General features: G+C 42.0%; 1 protein-coding gene across 2 annotated transcripts in view; it reads left to right on the forward strand.

Annotated features, from left to right (window-relative positions):
- The first annotated feature begins 342 nt into the window (after positions 1-342).
- Positions 343-27,988, forward strand: part of AUTS2 (activator of transcription and developmental regulator AUTS2) — a 1,117,528-nt gene continuing 1,089,882 nt past the window's right edge. The window contains exon 1 of one of the 2 annotated variants that reach the window (XM_065892407.1): positions 343-686. In XM_065892407.1, coding sequence (XP_065748479.1) covers positions 378-686 — 309 coding nt within the window. In that variant the 5' untranslated portion in view covers positions 343-377. The remainder of the gene's footprint in view (positions 687-27,988) is intronic. The other variant, XM_065892408.1, reaches the window with a different exon arrangement.

Genomic DNA, 27,988 nt, shown 5'->3' on the forward strand with positions numbered 1-27,988 from the left:
ATTTATTGCCTGCTTGGTGAGTTTTTTTTTTTTTCCTCCCCTCTAAAGGAGACCTGTGTGTTCAGCCATTACTTTGCTCGGCGCTGCTCACAGGAATCTCCGACCCTCGGTGCTGTGGGCAGCCTCGCACTTGGGCTCCTCGCCTCTCGCCCTCGCTCCCGTCCCTCCTCCCTCTCTCCGCCCCTTCCCCCTTTTCTTTCTCCGCTCTTTCTTCCCCTCTCTCCCTTCTTTCGGCCGCCGTCTCCCCCGCGCCCTCCTCGGGGCGGAGGGAAGCCGAGAAGGGGGAGGGAGGGATTGGTGTCAATTTTTTTGTGCGGCCGCGGCCGGAGCCTGTGGCGGGCAGGCGGCGAGCGGGGAGACCCCGGCGAAGCAGAGCCATGGATGGCCCGACGCGGGGCCATGGACTCCGCAAAAAGCGGCGGTCGCGGTCTCAGCGAGACCGTGAGAGGCGCTCCCGGGGCGGACTGGGGGCCGGCGCGGCCGGCGGCGGCGGGGCCGGCCGGACCCGGGCGCCCTCGTTCGCCTCGTCGTCGGGCTCCGACAAGGAAGACAATGGGAAGCCCCCGTCCTCCGCCCCGTCCCGGCCCAGACCCCCGCGGAGGAAGCGGAGAGAGTCCACCTCAGCCGAAGAGGACATCATTGATGGATTTGCCATGACCAGCTTTGTCACTTTTGAAGCGCTGGAGGTAAGGGGGACCCCCCTCCCCCCGGTTTCCCTTTATAGGCACGACACCCCCCTCCGCCGGCTGCGCCCGGCTCTGCTGCCTCCCCCGCCGCGCTCCGGTCGGTCTGGCTGTCTGTCTGTCTAGGCTGAGGTCTTATTGTTGCGGGGGGGGGGGGAGCTGGGGGCGCGGGCAGATAGGCAGCAGGAGGGAATCGACAAGCCGTGCCTGGTCTCCAGGTTTCCTCGTTCTCTCTCTCGCCTTCCCCCTGCGCCCCCTCCCTGCACCCCCTCCACAGCAGATGGGCTGAAAGAAAGGGGTTCAGGCATCACAACAATGCGCCCCCCTCCACGGAGAGCTCTGCCCCTACTCCTTCCTCCTCTCCCTCCCCAATCATGGCTTCTTGGCTGGTGGAAGTCTCTGCTGGGTTTGGGGCGCCTGTGGACGGTTCTCTGTGTGCTTTCTACAGAGCCATATGTCCCTGTGTGTGTGTTTGTATAGACCTTTCCTGGGTGTCCTCGGGACCAGAGACTGATGGGGTTTTGTGGTTCTTTGCCCCCCTTCCCCTGCCCCCTTTTTTTCTTTTCATTTCTTTTTTCTTTCTTTCCTTTTTTTTTTTTTTTCTTTTTTTTTTTGGTGAAGCTGGGGAAGGGGGCGTTTTCTCCTGGTTGGGAGAAAGGAGGGAGGAGGGGAGGGAAGAGAGAAAAGGATGGAATATCTTTCTGTATTCCGTACAGGGCTCTATTACAGAAAGGGTTAATTGTAATATTATCTGTACACATACATATGCACATGTGTGTGTACATGAGCAATTCGGTTAAAGGACAGAAAAATGTACAATAGAGAGGACTGGTGGGAGGAAAGAATAAAATCCTAGCGGGTATCTGAAGGGCTTGTCACCCAATTGTCCCTCTCCTTTTCCTTTTTTTTTGAGTTTTCTTTTTTTTATCTTTCTGATTGGCTTTGTGTGTGTGTATATCTCTGTGTGTCTTTCTTTATTCTTTGGGCACCTGCAGCATTGATTTCCAAATGCACATTTTTCTGCCAGCTAAAGGGCTCCTTGGGGGTGGTGATGAGGGGAAGATAGGAGGAGATTGTCCAGGGGTCAGAGGGAAACTCTCTTTACCTGGATGGATCTGATTTGGTGCTGGCATGGGTCACTGGCCTGTATAAAGGTAACCCCCTTTTTTCTCCTCCACCCCCAACACGCCACACATACAGAGCGCTTTGAGACTCTGCAGAGTTGGTCCGGCTTTCTTAAGAACAAAACCAAGATAGGAGTTGGTTTCTAGCCTTTTCTGCACCTGATGTGATGGTTTGAGGTTCCTGAAAGAAACTTTTCCTTTTCCCTTTGGTTTTTGCTGTTATTATGGTATTGTTTGCAATGCTCAAATGTAAGCTTTGTTAATGACAGCTTAAGTCTCACATGCGGTAACTGTACAGGTTTAGAGGTTTAGATGGCTGGTTCTGTGTGTGTGTTTGGGTGTCAAGTTTAAATATTTTTAAAAAGGAAGCCTTCCTGTTAGGGTTGTTCTTTTCTGTTTAAACTGATTTTTGGTTGGGCTGCTGGTGGTGATGGTGGTGGATGGTGGCTAGTGGCTGGGGAGGAAGGGAGGGTGGTGGTATTGGTGGCTATAGATTCTGATGTTAGTGATTGAATCAGTTGTCCTTGGGTTCTAGAACTGGTGGTTTATTGGCTAAAATGGATCTTACGGAGTTCTTTTGAGTGTTGAGGCTCACCACTTGTTAGGATAATTCTAACTGTGGCTTCAACTTTGCCAAGGTGGGAGGGTACTGTACAGTGTGACCTCTTTCTCTCTTTCTTTTGCTTTAAAATAGGAATTGAAATGTCAATACGTGTCCTAGTACATGAATTAGAAAACGCTGCCTAGGATTTGGTTGCTATCAATGGATGGTTTAGGACAGTATTTGTAAGAGCTGCTTATAAGTGGTTTTGCTTCCTGCATGGTTATCCTGCTCTGCTGTGTGGCCCTTCTCAGTAAGCAAGAGGGGCCTCCAGATTCCCATGAACATTTTTGAAGACCAAGTAAAGATAAATATAATTTATGCAGTTGTTTTTGATTGTTCTACTTTTAATAAATATTTGACTGGGCTTGTGATATATATGTCTATCCATCTGGCTTTTGTGAGAAAATGTGCCCATTCTAGTTTCTTTTGGGTGTAAAAACTTTTTTAATTTTTAAAGGCCAAGTTTGAAATGTACCATTAATACCATTCCTTTCCTTGCTGTGATTATTTTTCTGCTACTTTTCTAGATTCAAAACCCAGGTTACTTTGGTTACCTGAATATTACACTACCTTCATATCTGAATATCATTTGAATATCTTTGTGTGGGTATAAAGGTCTAACTTTTTAAAAAGTTTCTTTAAAACTTTATAGAAAATTTAAACATATACAGAAGTACAGAGAACAGTATAGCAGTCCCCAATGTACTGATACACCACCACCAGGTTCAACAATTGCCAACTCATGTCTCATCTTTATGCCATCTACTCATTCTCTCCTCCTAGATGTGATGTGAGAAATTGGTATGTATTTTTTAAGTGGTAATGACTCAAAAAAACACAAAAAACCCACCCAAACCGATAGTACCATTATCACACCTAGGTTAATTAACAACAGTTCCCTAATATCATCAAATATCCTGTCAGTGTTCACATTTAGGCATCCTAATTTTTGTAGGAAAGCTGTAAATACACTTCTGAGGGTAAAAACACACAGTGGGGAATAAAAATCATCATGTATGTCTGGTTCTCTGGGAAAAGGTAGAACTGTTTGCTGCTTATCACGTTTGTGTCCATGCTGGATGGTCAGACATATGTGTGTGGCGATCATTAAAATAAAACCTCTGGTGTCCCACTGTACTCAGTTTGGAAGATTTACTGAACTATCACTAAGAAATGTGAGAGCTTATTAGGAAACAGGCAGCTAAACTATGAACTTGGGCAGAAATGTATGTTACAGGAGTGCCTGTAAATGTTAAGAATTATTAGAGATTCTAAGAGTTATCCTAAATACATACTGTGTTTTTGTGTGTAGAAATGAAATCAGTTGTCACCACGTGTCTTCAAGGTTGCTGCTAGTATGATACTGTGATTAGAAACTAGAAATATTGGCTTGCACAGCTTGGCTTTTAAGCTTATGTGGGTTCAGAGCAGTAGCTAGCTAACTGTCGAGTGTATACTTTGGGTGTTAATGGACTCCTATGGTTTTGTCTAGAGTAGCTCATTTTGACTTCCCTTTTAAGAAGAGGCTCCTAACTCATAATGAAATGTCCTGATAAAATTGTTCCAGACTAACTGTGGTTTTACTTACAGTACTGGAGGAAAAATAAGAAACTTGTCTAATGAGAATCTACATTTTTATGTTGATTTATTTTTCACTACTGTTGGTTCTTATTTAAAATGAAAGCTTTGGATGGGGTTTGAGAAGTCCCACACTTTATATGCAGTGAAACTGGCAGAGGTAGTTTCGTATTCTGCAGGGACACTTGTCTTGAGTAATTGTGCCCTGAAGTTCAAGTATGTGATTGTGAAGAGCCTCATGATAGAAGATAAGAGGGTAAGTGAGGAGGCGAAAGTTGAACATGGTGTTCTTTTCAGTATGCATTTGAGAAGCAGAATTACCATTTGGTATGGTATTGTTTATTTGAATATTCTTTGAATACAAGTGAATATCCCCAGATATCAAGCCTCATTAAAAAGTGGTTTCCAGCAAACAAAGTATAAATGGGAATGTTGGGGTTCTAGTAACTGTCAGCATACCCAGATGTGCCAGATAATATTACCTTTCTGTCGTCATTTGCATTTCTTTCTGTGTAGTCTTGATTAGGAAGCTATGTGAGCACTATGACGGAAAATTTGCAAATTCATTATTTTCCCCCTCACTCGGCTGCTGTGTACTGGGTTCTTAGGGCAGCCGCCTTTTGTACAACTGACCAAGGGAAGCAAAGATGAAATTGTGGGATTAGCAGGTAGGAGGCTAGTTGGAGCTTTGCAGGCTGGTGAAAATGAAGGAAGACTCATTTCTGGTGGGTGGAGAATCAAACTAAGACTTTCATGTGGTCTTCATTTCCTATGTGTTTCAGGGCTTACCCGCACATTGGTAGCGTAAATAGGCTGTACAGAATTTGATGTGCTTGTAACGTGCCGGGTTTGTAGGCTATAATAATTTACTATGGTCAAATCTCACTTATTCCGTTGTTTAAAAAACATTAATCGTTTTCCTTGTATCAGTCAGCAAATATTCATGGAGTGTTTGATATGTGCAAGATACTAGAAAGAGTACAGACACCTAAAATATATATAGTGTCTTGAAGGAGTATGCAGTTTAGTTGAAAAATTAAGTCCAGCACCTATAAAATGATTTTGGAACAGGCACTTGAATGTCTAATACCAACTAAGTGCAATAGGCTTTCAGAGAAGGGATAGTGAGATAGGCTGAAGTGTTTGAGAAGGCTTCCTGGAGAATATGGGGCCTGGAAGGTTGAAGTGATTTGGATAGACACGGAGGGAGTGTGGGGGGGTGGGCATTCTAAAAAGAGGGAATGGTGAAGAAGGCACAGAAACAAGATGGGTGATTAGGTTTTTTTTTGGGTGATTAGGTTTTGCGGGCAAGGAAGTGCTGGTAGAAATGAGAACAAAATTGTGTAAGAAAGAGTGCTTGTTCGGGAGTCGGGAGACCAGTGGAGACCCACACTCCAGGCTTGGCTGTCCTAACTAGTTGAGTGACCTTGGGAAGGCACTCTTTAAAAGCCTCATTTTCTTTTTCCACAAGTTGAGAGGTTTAGAGTAGTTTTAGAGCAAAGGTACCCAAGCTGGAATGGAACGTAGTTCTGTGGACGTTCATAGGTTGTGTTCCAGACCAAAAAAATGTGATCTACTCTCAGATAGTTTTGGAACTTGATGGGCTAGACAAAATTAAATGGGTGACTTGTTCTGCCCAGGTTAGAAGTCTTTTGTAATGTGTATATGAGTTTTGAATATTAGAGAAGGAGAAGTGATGTGCCTTATTTCCTAATTTATATGACCACAGGGCACTTTTTCATTCTTGGCATTATAATTCATAATCTATGATCCAGTATGGGAAATGCTGGAAAAGATTTCAATGGTCCCTTCCAGATCTTGGCACTTGATAGTCTCTGAGTCTAGGGTGAGTGGGCTGATGATAGACAACTTGGAAAACCAGGCACAGAAGTTTGGAGTCAGAGTAGAGGCTGCTGCTTAAGTAGGAGTGGCAAGGGGAGTGTGAGATGTAAATAATGATGATTAGTCCACTTTTCCTTCTGCTCCCTTTTCCTGCCTGGTGTCAGCCCTTCATTGATTGTTAACAACCCCACACATGAGGTGAATATCGGTGAGTGATCTCATTAATAGTTCTTTCATTGTGATAGCAGCCCAATTCTGATGCTACCAAGCTGCCTTCCAGCCAGAGTGAGTTTTATCCTATCTTGGTTCCTTCTGGTTTCCTGTACTGCTGATTTTTTAGCAAGCTGGCAAAGAAGGCTGGATGAGAAAGGAGGTTGACACTGATGTTAAAATAAAGGTTTCAAATTATCTGCCTTTTGCTCGCTTATGTATGATGTGTTCATTCAGGAAAGGTCAGAACCGTTCATCTGCTGTTACACAGCAAGTGAAAACTATGGAGCTATGTTTTTGTTACATTTTTCGCTTTCTATCTTGGGAAGTTTGGGATGGGACTGTGGAGTAAATGGGTCAGTTCCAGCATTTCACTTCAGACAATTTGCATAGCTTTAGGATCTGAGAAGTTCCTAAGTGGTGAGAAAGTCTACAGAAAAAAAAAAGGACTGTGAATGTGCTTGGTTATGAATTCAAGTATATTACTTTGCTTACTGAATTTAAGTATTTCACTGAACAAGGCAGAGCATCACTCCAGGAGTACTTATGGGAGATGAGGTCGAAGATGGTGGTGTGGTGATTCCACATGCCTTGTGTTAGTAGTTGAGATGAACTACTTTAGATCTTTTTTGGAAGTAGGCAGGGTATACATGATTCAGTAAATTTAAAAACTGAATCACAAAGTTAGTGATTACCCTTTCATCCTTTTTGAGAGTGTTTTCCTCTAGCTTTCACCATTGAAAAAGGGTTAAAAAAGACAGGGCAGGGCTTCCCTGGTGGCGCATTGGTTGAGAGTCCACCTGCCAATGCAGGGGACGCAGGTTCGTGCCCCGGTCCGGGAAGATCCCACATGCCACGGAGAGGCTGGGCCAGTGAGCCATGGCCGCTGAGCTTGCGCATCCGGAGCCTGTGCTCCGCAACAGGAGAGGCCACAACAGTGAGAGGCCCGTGTACCACAAAAAAAAAAAAAAAAAAAAAAAAAGACAGGGCATTCAACATGATTCCAGGAGATTCAAGGAGCATTGAGGGTGTTAAAGAGATTCTAACTATACAACAGTTCTATATGCTGTCAAAAATAAATGGTGATTTGAGAGAATGTGAGAATGTGAGGATTAGAAATAAGGTCCCCAAGCCAAGAAAAATAAGAGTTGAGGGCAGCTGTTAAAAAATAATTTAGGTTCCACTTGCTAAATTTGGAAGCCTTTGGACATAAGGTCCACAGGCTTAGACATAAGGCATATGTCCAAAGGCTTTGGACATAAGGTCAATTGCACTTTTTGATGGAGGGAGTGTGTGTGTGTGTGCACGCACGCAGAGGGTGGATGGTGGGTTAGTTTTTACATTTTATTTTACCCCTATGCTGTAATATACTAATATATTAAGTGTAGCCTAACTTTGTAAAAGTGCCTCCTACTATTTCTTTCTTTTTCTCAAGAAGCAACACTTTTTTCAGGGTTAGGATTAAACCCAATATTTTGTTGATATAGGAAAAAGACCTTGGTAATGGGATAGCAGCTGTTCATTTGAGAAAGTTCTGGAAAAAAATCAGATTAAAAAACTCTCAAATAATTGAAGTTTGGAAGAGCAGGAAGGGAATTAATTTGGCGAAACCTAAGACAGGAGAGGATCAAAACCAGTTTAGGGACATTTAGCTGGGTCAGAACAGTTTTTCTTATATAATGTGTACCTGTTCAATGAATAGATGAATGCAGAATTTTTTTATTTTCTAGAAGTGGGGCATAGAATTTAAGGCTGGTGAGACCCTAAATTTGCATTTCTTCTTCCAGATCTGAACTGTGTTCTTACTTCATTTCTTCTAACAAGCCTGCAGGGTAGGGGGTATGCAGTCAGTACCTATCTTGTAAGGTCACAAAGAATAGATCCTTTTTATGCTGTTAGTGACTGAGGAGGGGAGGGGTAGATTTAACTTAGTCTGGCTTCCTTTGCTTGCTTAGGAAGAGACTAGGCAAGTACAGCCTTCTTTGTGTCATTCCTTTTCAGTCTCTGATTCCATCTTTTGCAAGGGGACTTGTAGCCTGAAATCATTTGTATTGCTGCTGTCTTTCTAGGTTTTTATTTCACATACTAGTGCATGTGTCAGTCTCATCCTAGGATCCAGTAGACTCCCCACCACCCACTGCCCGCCTACCTCCTTCTCTCCCTCCCAACTTCCTTCCCCCTTTCCTCTTCTCTTCCTTTACTGAGATAGAGTTATCAAAATTACGAATTTTGAAAGGCAGTGGACTTAGGAAGTTCTGAATGAAATGTAGAGCTTTAAATTACAAACCTTCATTATTTGAACATTGACAGTCTGTTTGAGGGACTCTAAAGGTAGCCCCATGAGGATAAATTGCTTGCCTCAGTTTTCTGGGCTGTATCAGCTCATCATTTCTGATTTCTCATTCATTTGTGAGCTGTGGTTAGAGTTTACCTGAATAAATACCACAAATGACCAAGTACATACAAATATTTTGTCGTTTTGGCTTGCCACTCTACCATGTAGTGCCATATCTCTGGGCCCTGGAAAACCCAAGTGCGTGGAGATATGGCGTTTGGACATAAGTAAAATGGAGTCACAAGAGGAGGAGGGAAAGCCCACAGTTTGTAAGTAAAGGAAAATGGCTAATGCAGGTTGGGATTCGTTTTTGACAGAAAGCCTTCAAATTGCAGGTACTGTGTGGTTGTTATTAACTGAAGCATTTTGAAATGACCTGGGTTAGATACAGAAACACAGCCTGTGAAGACAAAATGCGACTCTTGGTTATATGGGTGAAATGTGATACCTTTAGACTGAATCTGGGACAGGATTTAAGTCAATGCCAGGGTCAAGTTGTGATGATTCCTGAGGGATGTCAGGGATGTTGTTTTCCTTGTCTCCACACCTACCTTCCCGTGTAGTACAACCCACCAACTTCATTTTACATTTCTGCAAAGTTTCTCATGGCAGTGATATTTTAGAGCTTGAAAAGAGGAATTAAGAGAGTCTAGTATTGCAGTGATTTCTCGATAGTTATAGTGAAGTAGACTTTTTTTTTTTTTTTGGTTGTTTGCTAGGGTCTCTGTTCAGTTATGCTTACTGGCTAAAGGTTGCTGGCTAAAGGTGATTTAGTGAATAGTTTTCCATAGTTAGAAACTAAGTAAGAAAAAAAAAACAACCCTAAGGAAATAAAGATGTAGATGGAACAGTAGTTGAACATTAGAACATCACTTGTTTTCCAGCCACATACTAGAAATTCCAATGTTCCACCCATTCTCTCTGTACATGTTCAGTTGGGAAAAATAATGAAGGTCCTGGATTGTGCTGTTCTAAGAAATGATCATATATAGTTCAAGTGAAATTATACTTTCACTGGGGCAAAAGGGGAAGCAAGCATTTGGTTTTGTGCGTTGCTACATATTACAAAGTTTGCTCCTTTTCTCATTTGTTAGGCTGATGAGTTTGATTATTTGTGAAAATTACAGTTTTGAGATTAATGTGCATAGCTACATCTTCAGGGGATGTTATCCTAAAGTTAGGACCTCAGCTTTTTCAGAGCAGTCTTTTGATCCATTTCAGTTCAGCTATTGTTGGTTGATGTGCTTTCTAAGCCAGAGCAGCATTAGAGGCACAGTTGTTGTCTTGAGAAATGCTGTAGTTCTACCTCTCATTTTGCAAATGAAAACACAGCCTAGAGGGGTTAATTGTCCTGCTTAAGATCACACTGGGAGTTAGAGGCTCTCAGTATTATCCAGTGAAACTAGGAGACTGCTTTTCCTCAGTACTTGGATTTCTAAGGATTGAGAACATTGGAAGGTAAAAAAAAAAAAATAAAAATAACTGCAAATGAAGATGATCAAACATGATTGTAAAGATTCCCATTTTTTCCAAGAAATGTTCTGATTATTACCCAGTATCTTTCCCCCAGTGTACAATTGGCCTTTCTCTGCAGGTCCATTAGGCTTTTTTAACACCCCCCTCCCCTCCATAGTGAGGATGTAAAAGAAAAAATAAATATTAGGGTGATGATATGAGGGTTTCTTATCCTTGAATAACCGATGGAAAGATAAAATAATTATTTGAATGTAAGATGATCTTAATGTGGCCCACTTAAAATTTTAACGTAATTTTTTGGGTAGAATATTTTTCTTCAGCCTGGCAATTCAGAGAGACTCAGAGCAACTTACTAAAGTTGGTAGCAGAACATTTGAAACAAGTGAACTTTGGAATCTGGTTGAGTTGAAGGCTCAACCAAACTTTTCTTCTGAAGAAGAAAGACTCAAAATATTAAATCCACATGATGTGTTGGCTAAGGCATCTCGCCTGTTTATTGCTGAACCAGAAAATTTATAACAACTGTTTGTCATGTGTATATATTTATAGCCATTCATACAATGAAAAGTTTTCATGAGATTGTAATAACATATCAAGATGGATGTAATTAAAACAGAAGCAGATTGACACCCTGAATTAAATGCAAACCATAAACCAGGATACCTGAGCATTGGTACCTTACATATTTGCTGCAGGGGGCAGTCAGTCAAATATGCAAATAAAAAGACATTGATGAATTTCCCTGGGTGTGTATGTTGTGGTTGCAGAGAACCCAACTATTTTATTAATCTTTTATCAAGCATTGTTTAGATTGCAGCAACAATGGAATGTATTAATTTGGCAGACCAAATAGCTTAGGACCAGAAAGTAGGAAATAATAAGGGGAACACATGATTGATATACTGTACTATAAATAACACATGCAACTGACAGAGGGGCTGAGTAATCTTTAGATCTGTGCTTAATGTCACTGATGGAGTTGTTAAACCAGGATGTTTGAGTTGAACTTCAGTCAGAGAGGCTGCCTCCCATTTAAAATGCAGGTCTATCTCTACTTATACCCTGGACTGATGTGTTGACAAAATTGGTGTAAATCGAAGTTTTGTAAATTGGGTGAACACACCAGGGGAATCTTACTGTGAAAAAATGTGATTAAAAAAGAAAATCAGGGCTTCCCTGGTGGCGCAGTGGTTGAGAGTCCGCCTGCCGATGCAGGGGACGCGGGTTCGTGCCCCGGTCCGGGAAGATCCCACATGCCGCGGAGCAGCTGGGCTCGTGAGCCGTGGCCGCTGCGCCTGCGCGTCCGGAGCCTGTGCTCCGCGGCGGGAGAGGCGGCGGCAGTGAGAGGCCCGCATACCGCAAAAAAAAAAAAAAAAAAAAAAAAAAAAAAGAAAATCAAGTATGGTACTCCTCCTGTCTGCATAGAAGCTTGGATTTTGTTACAGTCAGTCTCTTTATTTATTTTTGGCTGTGTTGGGTCTTCGTTTCTATGCGAGGGCTTTCGCTAGTTGCGGCGAGCAGGGCCCACTCTTCATCGCGGTGCGCGGGCCTCTCACTGTCGCGGCCTCTCGTTGCGGGGCGCAGGCTCCAGACAGACGTGCAGGCTCAGTAGTTGTGGCTCACGGGCCCAGTTGCCCTGCGGCATGTGGGATCTTCCCGGACCAGGGCTCGAACCCGTGTCCCCTGCATTGACAGGCGGATTCTTAACCACTGCGCCACCAGGGAAGCCCCTGTCTACGGTGAGTCTCTTTAGATGGGCATTGCTTTTCCTGAGACATTTTTCTGCATGTGTTCCCCGTGCTCCTGGAAGAAAGTGACTGTGAGGTTTGCATTTTCTGTACAGGTTTCATACCTCACTTGGTCGGAGCTTCCAGGAATAATTGGTGGTGATTTGAATAAGCCCACATCATTCAGATTTCAGAGGTTGGTTTTCAATTGTGTGCTAAGGAGGGCTTGCAGCTATGAATATGGAGTATGATTTCCATATCTGTTCCATTGGGAAGTCCAGGCATGTCATAACCACTTCAGAGCCATGATTGTATGGAGACACCCTAGCTATAATTTTTCTATATGACAGTTCACTTTTAAAATTGTAAAGATGCCAAATGCAGGACTGTATTGTTATTAGGGAAGTCTGTGACATCTGTTATATCTTGTTAACCAGGGGAGGAAAATGCCTTAATCAAAACATCTAATTATGCCCTCTCAACTGATGAAAGATCTTTTGCTAAATTTTTGGAATTGGCCTTAATGGAAGAAGCTGGCCTCTACAGGAACTGTGAAGTAAATGTACTCTTTTTATTTGAAAAATACTTATTGCTAACCATGGTGACATAAGGGTATTTTAATTTTATCAAATTGCTCTTGTGCTGTGTGTTGAAGTAGATATTTTCAGAAGTTGTCTAAGCCAGCGTGAAGTTTTTGCTTTTGTCCTCCCTCTCATCCTCATAGCATGTGAGGCCCCAGAGGCAGTTTGTACTTGCAGATGTGAGCCTAGGAAGATACTTGGTGGCTAACAGCCACCTGGAGAGGGAGCAAATGATAATTACAGGTGAGAAGCTGGGGGATAATTCAGCCTGTGTGCTGGGAGGTGTGATTTCATACCTGAGTGTTAAAACCTTCCCTGTAAGACAGTTGTGTTGTTTTAAAATTAGTTTTATTAGTCTAACATAGAAGTGGCCCAGATTGTTCCAGGTCATCTTCAGTTGAAGGAATATAACTGTTTTTAAGCACTGAATATATAGTGTGATTCCAGAAATATTTCCTGTGTTTAAAAGTAGTTTCATGTAATACCTGAAAGTACCAAAAACTGTGTTTAATTCAGCGTATCTACAACACTTCTCGCTTCCTTGATCACTTTATAAAAATTGTTAAATTTTTTGGCAATGTATTTTGGATCATGCATACTTTAAACTTGTCCAGTAGAGCCATCCTTTATCTGTATTTCAACCCAGAACTAATTTTATCTGCAGCAATTTTGTTTCCAGAATCACAGATAACAATAGTAATAGTAGTAGTAGTAGTAATAATAATAAACTTACTGATGATGCTGACCTCAGAGCAATGCTTTATTTCTTAAGTTTCAGAGTATTTTGTCTTTTTGAAATGATTTTCCCATGGATTGAGATCTTGGGGAAAGCCTAAGGGAGTTTTTTAAGTGTTGACCGTGACACAGTGTACTCCGTGTTTTATTTGGGATCTGGTGGGAAGTTCATGTGCTGCTAATTTTTTCTTGTTCTGTTATATGCTCCGTCATGGTTCATTGTGTGTAACTTGGAAATAGGACTGGAACCTTGGAAAAGAGGGAGCCAGAGTTATCTTCCTATATTTCTAATGTATTGTTTCATTTCCGTCTATTCTCTAACTTTAGACTCTGTAGTCTCCCTACATATATCCTTCTTTTGAGGTATCTGAGGCTCTCAGAATTGTTGCTTCCTTTACTCAGTAATCCATGTGTAGTAGGTACTCAGTCAGTGCTTATTTAGGGTTGATCTATTTCCACAAAAATTCTATGAAAAGAAACTTTAGGAAAGGGAGCTACTACTTACTTAGTAGTTACTCTGTGCCAGGCAGTGTGCTTGGAATTTTGCATTCATCGTCTCATTAGAGCTATTCTGTGGAAAAAATGAATGATATCCCTGTTTTATAGTCGAAGACACTGAGGCTCAGAGAAGTTAAGTCAACTTGCAGAAGGTCAGTATGAGAGGCAGGAAATGCAGCGGTTTCTGCCTGACCTGAAAGCGCGAGCTCCTCATCCCTTTCCGCTCTTCTTTTAATACAGATTCATTTTGTGACAGAGTCCCAAATGGGTCTCTGGTAAGCTACATTTGTTTGCTCTTTGTTGCTGCTGAAAATTGTCTTGGTTACAAGGGATTTTCTAGGTATAATAATAGGATTTAGGGAGTGGAGAGTACCTCACCATCTTTCGGAAAGTTCTTTATTTTGTTTTTAAAATCTGGAGTTTACCATAGGTGGCTGCCACTCATACAGTACATCGGTAGCATGTTTCTTGTTGGTTTGATTTTTTTTTTTCTCCCTCTTTTTCTTTCTCTCTGTCCCTTTCACTGTTTTTCCCTGTATTAAAATCTGAACTTTTTCCTGGTCACACAGATCGGGTAGATTTTAAGCCTTTGTCAAAGGCAAGTGCTCAGGCTGGTAATATTGAAGGTAACTGTGTACTGAATCCTTTCACATACTTAATGTTGCTGATTTCTTACAACAGCCCCTAGAACAGAAGTGTAGAATTGGAGAAGGGACTGGCACCCTCTCAACAGGGCATTGTGGGTATATAAGCTTATTTTCTACTATAAATTCCTAAGTATTTTGCTTGATTTTAACCTATTCTAAGAAGTAGCACTTCTCTTGGCAATCTATTCCACAATAAAACAGACCTTACTGGTAGGTTTTTGGTTTTGTTTTTTAACTAATAGGTACTGCATTCTTTCTGGTGAAAGAATGTACTAAGATATCTTTATCTTGAAGGTACCAATGACAAATAGTACATTATTTCCTCTGTCATTGTTTCATTATTCTAAGCACATTTGCAAATTGTTCTCTCCCATACCCCACTCCACCCTGTAGAGGTTTGTTTATGCTACAAAAGAGTATGTGGTCTCTTCTCTCAAAAGAGAATGTTACTGTTAGATTTGCTTCTTATGGAAATCTCAACTGTGATTAGAGTACCGTACATTCTTCTTTTTTTTTAATATAAACTTATTTATTTATTTATTGACTGCGTTGGGTCTTCGTTGCTGTGCGCAGGCTTTTTCTAGTTGCAGCGAGCAGGGTCTACTCTTCGCTGTGGTGAGCAGGCTTCTCATTGCAGTGGCTTTTCTCTTGTTGTGGAGCATGGGCTCTAGGTGCGTGGGTTTCAGTATTTGTGGCACATGGGCTTCAGTAGTTGGACACATGGGCTTAGTTGCTCCACGGCAGGTGGGATCTTCCCAGACCAGGGCTCGCACCCATGTCCCCTGCATTGGCAGGAGGATTCTTAACCACTGTGCCACCAGGGAAGTCCCAAGTACCGTACATTCTTGAGAAGCCCCCTCTTCATCTCCTCTGGGCCAAATTGGGCCTCCACACAGTTCTTCTTCTAAGACTTGGGGATTCAGACCTGGCTGATGACCATCCCTTAAGGAGTGGTATAACACACACACGCACATGTGCAGTACCCTCCCTGGGTCTGACATTTCAAAAGATTTCTGGGTGAAAATGTGAAGATAGTCAAAGTAAATACTTCTGTGAAAAGTCTCTTTTTGGAGAGAGGAGACAGTTTCTTCTCAGAACCATTATGCTCTGAGCCCTGCAGTCTTGCCCCTCTCTCTCCAGTTACAGTTGAGCACTGTTATCCTTTTGCACATCCAAAATGGAAATACAGCAGATTTCAGTTTTTAGCAGTTTATGATTGCAGGGGAGACCCAAGTCAAAGCATGTCCTTTGATATTTAACTATAACTATAAAACTCTAGTGTCGTAGGCACCATACCTTTAAGTTCAGAGTTTTAAAAGCAATCCCTTATACCTGAATTTTATATATTTGTACAATATGAGTTCTGTATCACTCTCGGGCCTGTCCCAGATTGTGAACACTAGGTAGGATCTGTGTATTTTAAACTTTTCCTTGTGTTGTTGCTTGCCTCTCGGGTGGTTTATAATACCCCTGTTGTGATGTTTTCTATTAGGTTGGGTACAGATGGGTGTCAATTTCACTTCAGGGCAGTGGGTGCCCTCTGTTTACTGTTTTCAGACGAACATTACCTTAGCATTGTGTTGTAGATTTCTACATTAGCTGCCCATATTTCATCTGTACTCTTATTTCATTTAGTATGGTGTCCCTGGGATTAAGGACAGAGAAATATGTATGCTCAGGCTGATTTTGAAATTACATTGTTGAAATAAAGCCCATATGGCCATTGTAAAATGGTTAGTACTGCATATAATTGCCTTCCCAGTGATGTGCTTTGTCATTACTTCCATCTTCCAAGAAGCACTCCTGTAGCATGCTGACAGCAATGGCGTCATTAGAAAACATATGGACATGCAAAGGCATTAAATTGTCTTTAGCTTAAGGATTAGATTACAGTGTTAGAGGATGGGTCACCACGCTTTCAGTCGATAACTCTTGCTTAGTTCAGCACTGCTAGGCTGGATGATAGAGATTTGCAAAGGTCCTATTTACTTGTTAGCTGAGTATATTTCATATCTTTCCTGCAATTTTGAGGAAGTCTTTGAGCTGTGTATAAGATCTTATCACAGTACTGTAGTCAGCTGGCTTTTCTGGGGTTTTGCTCACAACTGTTCATGCCTTGTGCAGAGTTCTTTTCTAGGACATGATACTCCCTCAACCTGTGTTTTCCTGAATGTAAGGCTAAAGCTGGCTAAGGCAGGAGGTCATTTAGATGTAAAAAGAGACTATGTAGTGGAGTCAGGAAGTCACCAGGTGGTTGCCATGTGGCCCAAATTTACATCCTCCATTGTATAACATCTGTCTCCACGTGGGTCCACCACCCTTCTTCCTTACCCCCTTAGAAGCGCTGAGATTTTTGCAGCCTAGAGGCTTAGCAGTATGTCCCAGAGGCTCAGAGACGATGTAACAGGGCATGGAAAGAGATCCCAACCTGCCCCCTGCCCCCCATAGTAGGACATGCCTACTATTTGGTTGTAGATATTTCAGGGATACAGCAGTTCTGGAACATGGTATGGTTTGAATTTTTAGGGTACTTTATGCAGCTGCCAGTGAATGATAAGTGAAATCACAGAATGGAAAGTCATTTATCAAATTTAATGTTTCTCTTCGGAGTCTCACAGAAATAACATGGACTTGAAGACTTTCTGAGTAGTAAGTGACTTTGGAGATCATTTGGGCAGTGGTTTTTAGGGCACCTCAGGGGACACTTTAGTCAGTGGAGGGGAGGCCCTGACCTCATTCATTCAACCAGAGCTCCACCTTTACCTGTTTTCTGTATGTAAGAGTAAGATTCTCTTTGGGAAGAAAAAGTTATCTGAATTCGTCTGTTCTTTCATTCAAGAAATATTTATCAATTGCTTCTGTGAGCCAGGCAGGCACTGTTGTAGGCACGGGGGATGCTGTAGTGAATAAGAGAAATAGATATCTGCTGTAACGGGGTTTATATTCTAGCAGGGGTGGATGACCTGCTGTAAATCATAAACAGGTACATAATGTGTTAAGTAGTAACAGGGTTTTTAAAAGCAGGTTAAAGATATGATGGTGAGAATCTGGTATGTGTGTGCAGATGTGCAGTTTTATAGAGTTGGTTTTAGATGAGGCCTCTTCGAGGAGGTGATATTTGAGCAGAAGCCTGAAGGAAGTGAGGGAGCAAGCAATGTGGATAGCCAGGGGCAGAGCATTCAACCAGAGCAAAGAGCAAGGGTGAAGCCTTGGAGGAAAGAGTGGCTTGGTGTGTGAGTAACTGTAGGAGGTGATGGTGGCTAGAAAAGAGTGAGTGAGGAGGAGAGGGGCCGAGATGGGGGAGGCGCCTGTAGGAACTTTGACTTTTAAACCCAAGTGACTTGAGAAGTTTAAAAACAGTGAGAACGACTGTGTAAAGCCCTCATTTCCCAACCGATAAAGTCTTTGAACTTCCCCAAGATCACTTAGCTGGTATTAAAACAAGACCCGATCTAAAACTCACTTTATATGCCTTTATGGGAGCCTCCCATTGTACCTCACCGCCACCACTCCAGGCCTTAGGAGCTATGGGGCATCTTCTTTTGGAGACCAGAGTATTTGTGTCTCCTCTCCTGTTTATATGGATATGGTTCTCCCAAAAGACATGCTTCAAGAATATACAGAATTCCAATGCTTAATCACCACAAATTGGAAACGAGCTCTGTTCTTCAGTGCCAGAAGTCACCATCATTTGGGTGATTATTTTAATAACAGCAACAACAGTGATAATGATGGCTAACATTTATCGAGGGCTAACTGCATGTGATCATCATTTTACCCAGAGCATTCTCACATTTAACCCTCACAACAGCCCTGTGGAGTAGGTAACATTATTATCCTCACTTTAGAGATGACGAAACTGAGGTTCAGAGAAGTTAAATAACTTCCCCAGATTGTAGAGCCAGAATTTGAGCCCAGACTGTGTGATTTTAGGGCCTGCACTGCCTCTTTCATGAGGAGGAGGGTGGGTGGGCTTGTCACTGGATAAACATTCACTGGCATATGCTCTCCCCACCCCATTTTAAAAAGATGGTTCTAGAGCTGAGCCCTAGGAGTAATACTGTCTTGTTGCAACCCGCTTTGGTGTTTGATTATATAAAGGATTTCACAGCCAGTCTGGCTTAGTCCTGGCAACTCTGCTGATCTTAGGTGGATTGTTGGTTAAGCAGATACCTTTTGGTCTTTCTGAACTGAATTTGACTGGGACATTTTTCAAGAACTGTACTGTGAAGTATGTTACAGAATTCAGACCAGTGTTTTCAAGTCAGCAGACCCAATTGCATTGGTCTTGATTGTTTTTCTCCCCAGTGGAGTAGAAGCCCCAGACACTGTCAGTTCCAGTACTCCCTAGAATGTACTTTTTAGTACTTGGGCTTTTTGAGGAGCTTTTTATGATGAGCTTGCTTTAAAATGTATTTGTGTAAAAAATGCATGTATATGTATATATAGGACTGTGAAATATTTTATAACTATCGAATAGTGTAGAGCATAACATGACCAACACCCATGGACCCACCACCAGCTTTAACAGAGCTTAGCACTTTCTTAAAATTGGGCTAATTTTAGTGTGTATTGTCTGAGGAGGAAGCGAGTCAACTGTAAGCCTGAGAGCCGGGGATTCTCAAATCTAGCTGCACATTAGAATCCCCTGGGGAATTAAAAAAAAAGTCCCCATACCCATGGGAGGGTGGAGGGAGCCCCCACCCCATCATCAGAAGTTTTAAAAGCTCCCCAGGGGATTGTGTTGGGCAGTCAGGGTAGAGACCTTCTGTTTGAAGGAGGGTGTGTCAGTTTTTCTTCACTGGGTTTTCTCAGATGCCCAGTACCAAGCCATGTGTTTAATGAACTGTACTCCTAGCCTTTTTTTTTTTTTCTTTTTTTTCCATTTTCTCTGTTGAGCTTTTTAATGTGGTTTTGCTTTCCAAGATTTTGAAGGGTAATGTCCTGGGATGCTCCTCTCCTGATGCTGTCTTCCTCCCATCCATAACTGAGAAAAGCTGGGGATACATTTACATATTGATTACAAAGCCTTTTAGAGACTAGGAAGGAGGCATTAGAAAGGGGACTGAGAAATTCAAAGGTGCTTCTGTTGAAAGTGTTTGGGATTAGCTGAAAGTTGTTATAAAATTAACATAGAAGTCATTGGAGACAGCTGATTTCATGTGGAAAACCATGCAACTTTACAGGAAAGCTCTGAGCTGTTGGGTGGCACTTGAGGGCTTTTTTGGCCTGAGACACAGCTTTACCTGTACCTGTAAGATGTGTGTGACCACCAGAGTGGCCAGTTCTCTGTGGGTACATCTGAGACTGTGACACCTTTCACAAGTACTGTCAATCTTGATTATTTGGGGCCTGATTTTCTCCTGTGGGTCTTAGTTCCCTGGGGTACCCACACCCCGTCTGCCCACTTATCCATTTAATAAACGGTTACAGAGTTTCTTCTCTATGCCAGGCACTGTTCTAGGCACTGGGGGAGGGTGTAAACAGAACCCCTAGCTTCAAGGAATGACATTCTGGGTGTTACATTCTGGTGTCATATTGTTTGGTGTGTCTAACAGAGAAAAAGGTGTGGTGGGGCTGTAATCCTCCCCTAGAAAAGCACTAGGGGAGCCATTAGACAAAACGTTTTTGCCTCATTTTGCTTAAATTAAGTTTTTTGGTTCTGAGGATTTTGATTATAGATGCTTTCATGAATGTATTTCTTCAAGGGAGGTTAAGCATTGGGACATTAAAGTTTGCAGGGACTTTCGGAATCAGTTGGATTTTATCTTACTAGTTACCAGCTTAATATGGTGGGGACGAAATAGATGTACAGCTTAAGCTTCAAGCTTAGAGAAGATGCTGGAGAAATAATGATACTCAGTTCTCTTTCTACTTCAAGTAGAATCCCCTAATCCACCTACATGCTCATAAATTTGAGGGAAAGGAAAGCAGAAATGGAAAGTTTATTTCTAGGGCTGTATACTGGGCCAGGCTATCAGGTTACTTTGACTGGGAAGACAATCAGAAGTGAAGCTTAAATCTGTCACAGTTTTCACAGCAGTCAGGGAATTGGGCACTGATGAGGACCACTGGATCCCCAAATAGGGGGGAACGCATTAGAGATTGTTTGGAGTCAGTTAATAAAATAGATGGTGAGAAGGAAATGTCAAGTCTGAGTGAAAAACGTACTGAAAAAGAAATCTTACAGCTTTTGGGTTATGTGGAGGAAGAAAACAGTGGTTGATATGATTTTCTTGCTGGGTCATCATCTTCATCAGATATAGTTGTTGACTAAAGAGGGAAAAACTAAATTCCATCATATAAAGAAGTATTTATATCTGTGAGCTCTTTAAAGAGAATCATCTAAAAATAATAAAAAAGCAAGTATATGTTGTTTTCATCAGCTTTTGGATTTCTAAAGTAGACTTTGACTTCAGTGTGTGAAGCCGGTGGGTGGGAAATGAGATTTTTTTGTTACTGTTGTTCAGAGGATGAAACACTTTCTCTTTCTAGCTTAGGCTTTACTGGTGGGTTTAGACATCTGTGGGTCCTCGGGGACTGTGTGTGCAGGTGAATAGAGATTCCAGTACTTGTGTACCTGCCCAAATCGACAGGTTTGGGTCAGGGACTTCTGAGGGTTCATGGAAGTGAACCAGAGTTTTGCACCAAAACTCATGTAGAGATACAAGATGTTTTGTTTCCCCTTTTATTAGAAAGGACATGAAGGTACTTAATAGTTTTTCAACTTTAACTCCACCATTAGCTCAGTATTGATGTATTCGACAATTATAATGAGAACTAGCATTTACTGAGTGCTTGCTATGTGTCAGGTATTCTGATTTCTTATTTCGTGTAATCCTCACACAGTGGTCCCTTGAGGTAGGTGCTGCTGTGATCTCTATTTTGTAGGAGAGGAAACAGCTACAGAGTTTACACCTAAGATCACATAACATGTAAGTGGTCAGCCTCATACATTCTGGCCTCAGAGCCTGACTTGAACCATTGCACCACAGAACTTAAATCAGTGCTTCTTAAGAGTTTGATTCTGATCTTGTTTTAATGGGGCTTTCTACCCTTCCTTAATCCCTCCTTACTTCTGTACATGTTTTCAGAGGTGATAATATACTCCTTAGGCTGTCACCTTATTACAGATGAGAAAACAGATCTAGAAAATTATGTTTTGTAACCACTCAGTAGGACCTACTGAGTTAGTGGTAGGACAGCGATGTGGAACCCAAGTTTCCTAATATATAGGTCACTGCTTTTCCCACTGCACTGTATTGGTTCCATTAACATTTTTTTTAAACTGAACTAAATAAAAATTTATAAATTTAATTTGTGTCATTCCTGTGGAAGAACTAAATTAAAATAGCTAAGGACTGCGTGATTTTACCCTAGGGAGGAGGGTGGTAGGCATTTTAGAAACTAAAGTTTGCCTGTGGGGTTATCTGACCTACTCCTGAGGACATCTTTCTAGTCTTTGGTAGGTTTACTTAGAAGTGGAAAGTATTTAGAGTATAAGAGCGATCCTCAGACTTGGGTTTTGCATGATTTGAAGATTCCTGGAAGGGCAAGTGTTTTTTCTTTAGATTTAAATTGGTTGTGTGTTCCACTGGAGGTTAAAGTTAAAAAGACATGAATGGGGGGGTGGGGAAGGGCTTAAATGCAAGCCTTCCTTAGCTACATTTCCCTGTCTGGCAAGTAAGACTTTAAAAGAGGGTGGAAAGAACCACCTTGATTCTTGGTGTTTGGCTTTTTGTTTTTGTTTGTTTTTTCTTTTGGTCCTGTGATTCCTTTTGTTGTAACCTCTTTCCTTGGCTAATGCTTTGTTTAAAAACAAGTGCTCTGGTATTCTAAAACAAATTATCCAGCAGGCTCCCTGATTGTGCTCTCAGATAAAAGATCCCAGGGTAGTGCTCTTTCTGTCTTTGAATTGCAGTTGCCTGTGCATACCCAAAAGCAAAATTCAGTTTACTGCAGAGCTTCCAAGCCAGATTAATGTGGTTATCTAAAAGTAGAGAATATAAATTTGAAAGGGGAAATGTGGATTGTGCTTAACCCTTCAAAGGCCTCTAATGGGAACCTGCTGTAATGGGTAGTAGAGTTTTGTCTGGGGTGAGAGACTGCGGGCTCCAGTTTTTCTTTGAGTTTTTTGCTAAATGACTTTGGTTGTGTCATTAACGTCTGGAAATCTTAAACTCTCAACAACACATTAATGACAGAATAGGGGGCAGGCTCCCAGACTGTGCTGTGGAAAAAGCACATGTTCAGATTTTGCCAGTGACCCCGAATCCCACGTGGCCACAGACTAGTAATTTGATTTCACAGTTTCTTTTCTTAAATTTGCAGGATGAGGTTCCTAGTAGGAGTAATTTAGTGATGATAACATATCAGCTTCCTTTTAGGGGAAAAATTGTAATTGTGAGAAAAAATATTCATGAAAGCCTTTGCCAAGTATTTTTTGTATTTGGTAAGAGCACCCTTTCAGTTATCAAAGCTTCTGCAAAACTTTCCCAAATAATTACACTTGGTCACCCATGTTGGTTTAGAGAATCTGGATTGGATGGTTTCAGATGGTTGCAACTCACAAATTATTGCGTTGTGTGGTGGTTTCCAAACCCAGTTGCACATCTGTACCCCCAGAGGAGCTTGTTAAACATACAGATTCCTGGGCCCTATCCCTGAGCTCCTAAAAGTTAATCCCTGCCCTGTAGCTCTGGTACATTTGTATTTTCACAGGCTTCCCAGGAGTTCCTTTACAACAAACTCTGGTACAGAAATTTTGGAATCACTATTATAGAAAATATTCTTGAGTCATTTCTAGGGGTGGCAGTAATGGTGGTGGTTTAAAATAATTAATTTCTATGCTACCAAACCCTTTCTGAAAATAAAACATTCATGCATGTTTGGTTTTAAAACTGTACATATTGTAATAGATAGCTAGTGGGAAGCAGCCGCATAGCACAGGGAGATCAGCTCTGTGCTTTGTGACCACCTAGAGGGGTGGGATAGGGAGGGTGGGAGGGAGATGCAAGAGGGAGGAGATACGGGGATATATGTATATGCATAGCTGATGCACTTTGTTATAAAGCAGAAACTAACACACCATTGAAAAGCAATTATACTACAATAAAGATGTTTAAAAACAAACAAAACAAAACAAAAAAACTGTACATATTGTGAAATAGAACACATCCTGAAATAAGTGTAGTTTATAGCTCGGTGAATTCTCACAAAGTGAATGCTCAAGTAACCAGGACCCAGGTAAAGAAATAGAACATTGCACAAAATATCTGAATTTTATTACATCTTACTCTTCCACCCCCTTCTCCTCAAATCCCAAGAAACTAGGAATGTAAGTAAAGGTTGATAAAACAGTACAATAAGGTACAATGTAAAAACTATTCTGCCTTTCTGTACTAGATGGCTCTTAATCGTTATCGTTTCTGTAAGTTTCTGGTGATGTTAAATTAAGTTTGTATTGTTTATCTGTGTTTTGATTCAGCCTTAAATCAGTTCCTGACAATGCCTGTGTGTTAATGCTCACAGCATACATCAAGATTAAGCTCAAAGACGTATCTTTTCTGAAATTTAATTCACTGAAAATATTCTCATGATAGTTCTGAAAAATGTGTAAGGACAGATTACCAGCCCTGGCAGTTATGACTTTGGTAAACAAATGGGTCTTGTCATTACTGCCAGGGTAGCCTAGTAAACCTGTCTCAGTAGCCAAAATGTCTTTATCTTGGTATGTGAGGAAAAGTAGCTTCTTGGTTAACAAAAATAAAACAAGTTCTGCCCTCCTCTCTATCCACCCCAGAATAATCTCTCCTCTGATCATTCAGAGCATTTAAAGCCAAAGGTAATGAAGTTTCCCTGAGGATTTTTCTTTTCTTTTTCTTTCTTCTGTTTCCCTTTTATTTTGACACTGAAGAATCATTAGATTCTTAGTGGGAGGAATCCTAGCTGTATTAAACAGCAGGCTTGCTTGTTTTCTTTGGAAGGAGATGCTTATGGTAAAGGGTCTGGAGCAAACCCAGCATCAGAGCTGTGCTAGGATGAAGGAAGAGAGCTGTGGCAGCTGCACATCTGTACTTCCCTGGCAGGCAAGGTAGGCACGTGGGCTCAGTGCACACACAACTGCCCCCTTCCCTGTTCCTTCCCCCGCTCCCCATCTTGGTTATCTCCAGTATCAACTGAGCAGGTGACAAGACTCCAATCACCCTGCTCTGGACAGCTTTCCATCTTTTCAAAAGTACACCAGAGTAGGGGTCCCCAACCCCCGGACCGCTACCGGTCCGCGGCCTGTTAGGAGCCGGGCCGCAATAGCTGGAGTGAGCAGCGAGCTATGGAGCGAACCTTCATGTGCAGCTCCCCATGGTTCACATTTCCGCCTGAAGCATCGCTGGCATTACCACCCGAACCATCCCCCCGCCCCATCCGTGGAAAAATCGTCTTCCACAAAACCGGTCCCTGGTGCCAAAAAGGTTGGGGACCACTGCCCCAGAGGCTTGTTTTGTTACAGTACACTGATTAAATAAATATTCCTGTGTGCACAAAGGAACTGAAATCTGTTACAGCACTCTGCAGTTATCTGTCCATTAGTAGCAAAGGAACTATTGCCCGTTTCTCTACTCTCCCCCCTCCTTTTTATTCTCTCCACCACCAAGATTCTGAGAGGTGCAAGTAACAGATAAATTATCTGAGCTGTGCTTTCAGGAGCGTGTGAAGCAGGAGGGTGGTGTCATGCACTTTGGTGCGGCATGCTGTTGGGGCAGTGCCCAAGGTGTGTGGATAGTAGAAGAGCTTGAGTGATTTAGATTAGAGGAAACTTCTTGCTTTGGGATTGTTGGACCTTTGTCTCTCTCCTTCAGCTCTTAGCAGAAGTGGATTTAGGAAGGTCTTTCAAATTAGCTTGCCTCTGTTACAGGAAAGGGTGCTTCTGGCATTGAAGTGGTTCTGTGTGTCTGGTGTCAGTCGTGGAAGCCACAGAGCCTCTGTGAGACTTGGTCCCACTGTGTTTATTTATTTACAGGTTCCCTTCAAAAGGTAGTGGCTGGAGGGACCCTCACCATTAGGGCAGGTAGCCATAGTGGACAGTTGAATGACAGGAATTCTAGCCTTGGTGGTGCTGGTGGGTTTCCTTTCTTTTTTTTGGATGGGGGTGTAGTTGGTTAGCATGAATGCATGTAGATTTTAAAAAAATGACTGATTTAGAAAGTGTTATTTGCAACCCTTTATGTGTAAGCTGTCAAACACCTCCATAATAAGGAATGATTTGTGTGCTAAGTGTGAAATGATGAATACTTTCCTGTTCACACAGGGCATTAAAAAAAGGGTCTGGGACAGGGAGGGAGGAGGGAAGGAGGAGAAAGACTGAGAATGGAACATAGGAAATTAAGCTTGCGGAGAAAACACTGTGCATATTATTTTGGTGTGAAGGAAGTGTCATGCAGAGAGAGTGTGACCAAAGGGAGGTGTTGAAATGTTAGCAACTCCTAACATCTACCGCTAAGAGGGGGACCCCTTTGACGGAAATGAGATGGGTGCCCTTGTGTAGATGTGACTTCAAAAAATGTGAGGAGCCTTGTATCTGTAAGTAGGGAAAACTGTTGGAGTGGGTAAAATGAAATCTCTTAGTGTGTCTCTTCCAACTGACTGTGGGTAATTAGTTGGAAATGACATTAACCTGAGCTTAATTGTAATTTTGCATAGTAACAACATACCAGCTGTTCACTGTATTCTTTCCTGGTGGTGCGATTTAATTATTTTTTGCTATCTTTTAAGCTCTCATTTTCTGTTGTGTTTTCGTTTAACCCCTCCTTGCTGCCATGTCCGTAACCCCCGCAGTTTAGCAGTAGTGTCGTTTCTGCTGCTTTGGTGCCCACTCCGTGCTGAGGGCTTGGGATGATCTTGGTTTTGCTAATCAGTTGGCTTTTTAAAAGGACACGTTGGAAAGTTATCGAGATAAAACATGGGTGATTGCAAACCTTGTTGTGTTTTGGGCTCCTCCAAAAGATTTTAGCTCATGATTTAAATAATATGGATAATTCCAGGCCTATCCAAGGTGCTCACAATATCAAGTGAACAAGCCGAAAGAGAAGTTAATTACTGAACAGTGATTGCTCTGATATAACCAATTATTGGGTCATTAAATGTTTATTACCTTTTATATGTTCCTTTCCCCCATAAGGGCAGTTTCTTTTTTGAGTCATTAAAACAGAAATGGGATTAAAAAAAGATTCTGCTTAAAAAATTTCCACAAGACTGAAGTATTAAAAAGGTCTTGTGTGATCTGACAGCTGAATAGCCTGTTTTTCTTTGGTCTGTTGAATTAGTAATTAATGAAATGTATTGCCTGAGCAGAGAAAATAAGATTAGTTTTGCTTAGAAAGAAAACAAAAGCAGAACATTAACACTTAAATGCAGGTTAATATTAAAGTGCAACATAAGACGTATAAAAAGATGCTGTGTCCCCACACGTGTGTAACCTCCATTATCAACCTCCCCCACTGAAGTGGCTTATTTGTTATAACTGGTGAACCTACACTGACACAGTATTGTCACTCAAAGTACACAGTTTACTTTAAGGTTGACTTTTGGTGTTGAACATTCTATGGGTTTGGACAAATGTATATTGACAGGTTTCAACCACTATAGTATCACACAGAGTACTTTCAGTGCCCTAAAAATGCTCTGTGCCCCGCCTCTTCAACCCTCCCTCCCTCCTAACACCTGGCAACCACTGATCTTTTTTTTTTTTTTTTTGCGGTACGCGGGCCTCTTGCTGTTGTGGCCTCTCCCGTTGCGGAGCACAGGCTCCGGACGCGCAGGCTCAGCAGCCATGGCTCATGGGCCCAGCCACTCCGCAGCATGTGGGATCTTCCCGGACCGGGGCACGAACCCGCGTCCCCTGCATTGGCAGGCGGACTCTCAACCACTGCACCACCAGGGAAGCCCACCACTGACCTTTTTAACTTTCTCCATAGTTTTGCCTTTTCCAGAATGTCATATAGTTGGAATCATGCAGTATGTAGCCTTTTCAGGCTGGCTTCATTTCACTTAGCAGCATGCATTTAAGATTCCTCCATGTCTTTTCAGGCTTAATAGCTCATTTCTGTGTGATATAGAACTCCTTAATCATAACAGTTAGGGGCAAACAAGGAAAAAATTACCAATTGTACAAAACCCCAAGGAATAAATTAAGAAATATTAAGCTCAAAAAAAAAAGTATTAAAAAGAGTGGAACTCCTTGAATGATAAGATTGTCAATGGTAACACTCATTTAATTAATTCATTCATCACTTTCTTGAGTACCAACATTATGTTTAGGAGGACTGGGGTTATATAAATACAGAGGGGGCAAGGGGCCGTGTCCGCGTAGAGCCTCTGGGTTAGCAGAGCAGTTAAACCAAATGCTTTAGTAACCATTATTGAAATGTCAAAGCAGTAGTGTTAATAGGCAGAGGTACATTTCTGTTGGGCAGAGGTGGCAGTTATGAAGAGAGAATTTACTTTTGGAGGCCGCGGTATCCTGTGGATTGAGAGCAGGGGGAGGGTGGTTATGAAGAGAAATCTTGCTCTTGGAGGTCATGGTGTCCTGTGAATTAATAGCAGGTTCTTTGGAGCCCCATCACTTGGGTTCACATCCCAGTTTTGCCATTTACCAGCTCCGTGTTCTTTTACTTCAGTTTCCTCATCTGTAAAATGGAAACATGGTAACGCAGGGTTGTTGTGAGGATTAAACAGTGTCACTGCTTGTGACAGTGTCTCGCATGTATTGAACATCTTAGGTGGTGGTGTCATTTTTGTGGGATAATGCAACAGAGAATTCTTTCTTAGGGGAAATGATGATTTAATTGGATGCTGAGGAACGGAAAGATGTTTCAGGCATTTCTTGTATTGTCATGTGTAACCACATACTTAATTTATAGTGCCTAGAGTAATGTGTGCTTATGTAGCACCA

The sequence above is a fragment of the Phocoena phocoena genome, chromosome 15 (assembly GCF_963924675.1).
Source record: "Phocoena phocoena chromosome 15, mPhoPho1.1, whole genome shotgun sequence".
Taxonomy (NCBI): domain Eukaryota; kingdom Metazoa; phylum Chordata; class Mammalia; order Artiodactyla; family Phocoenidae; genus Phocoena; species Phocoena phocoena.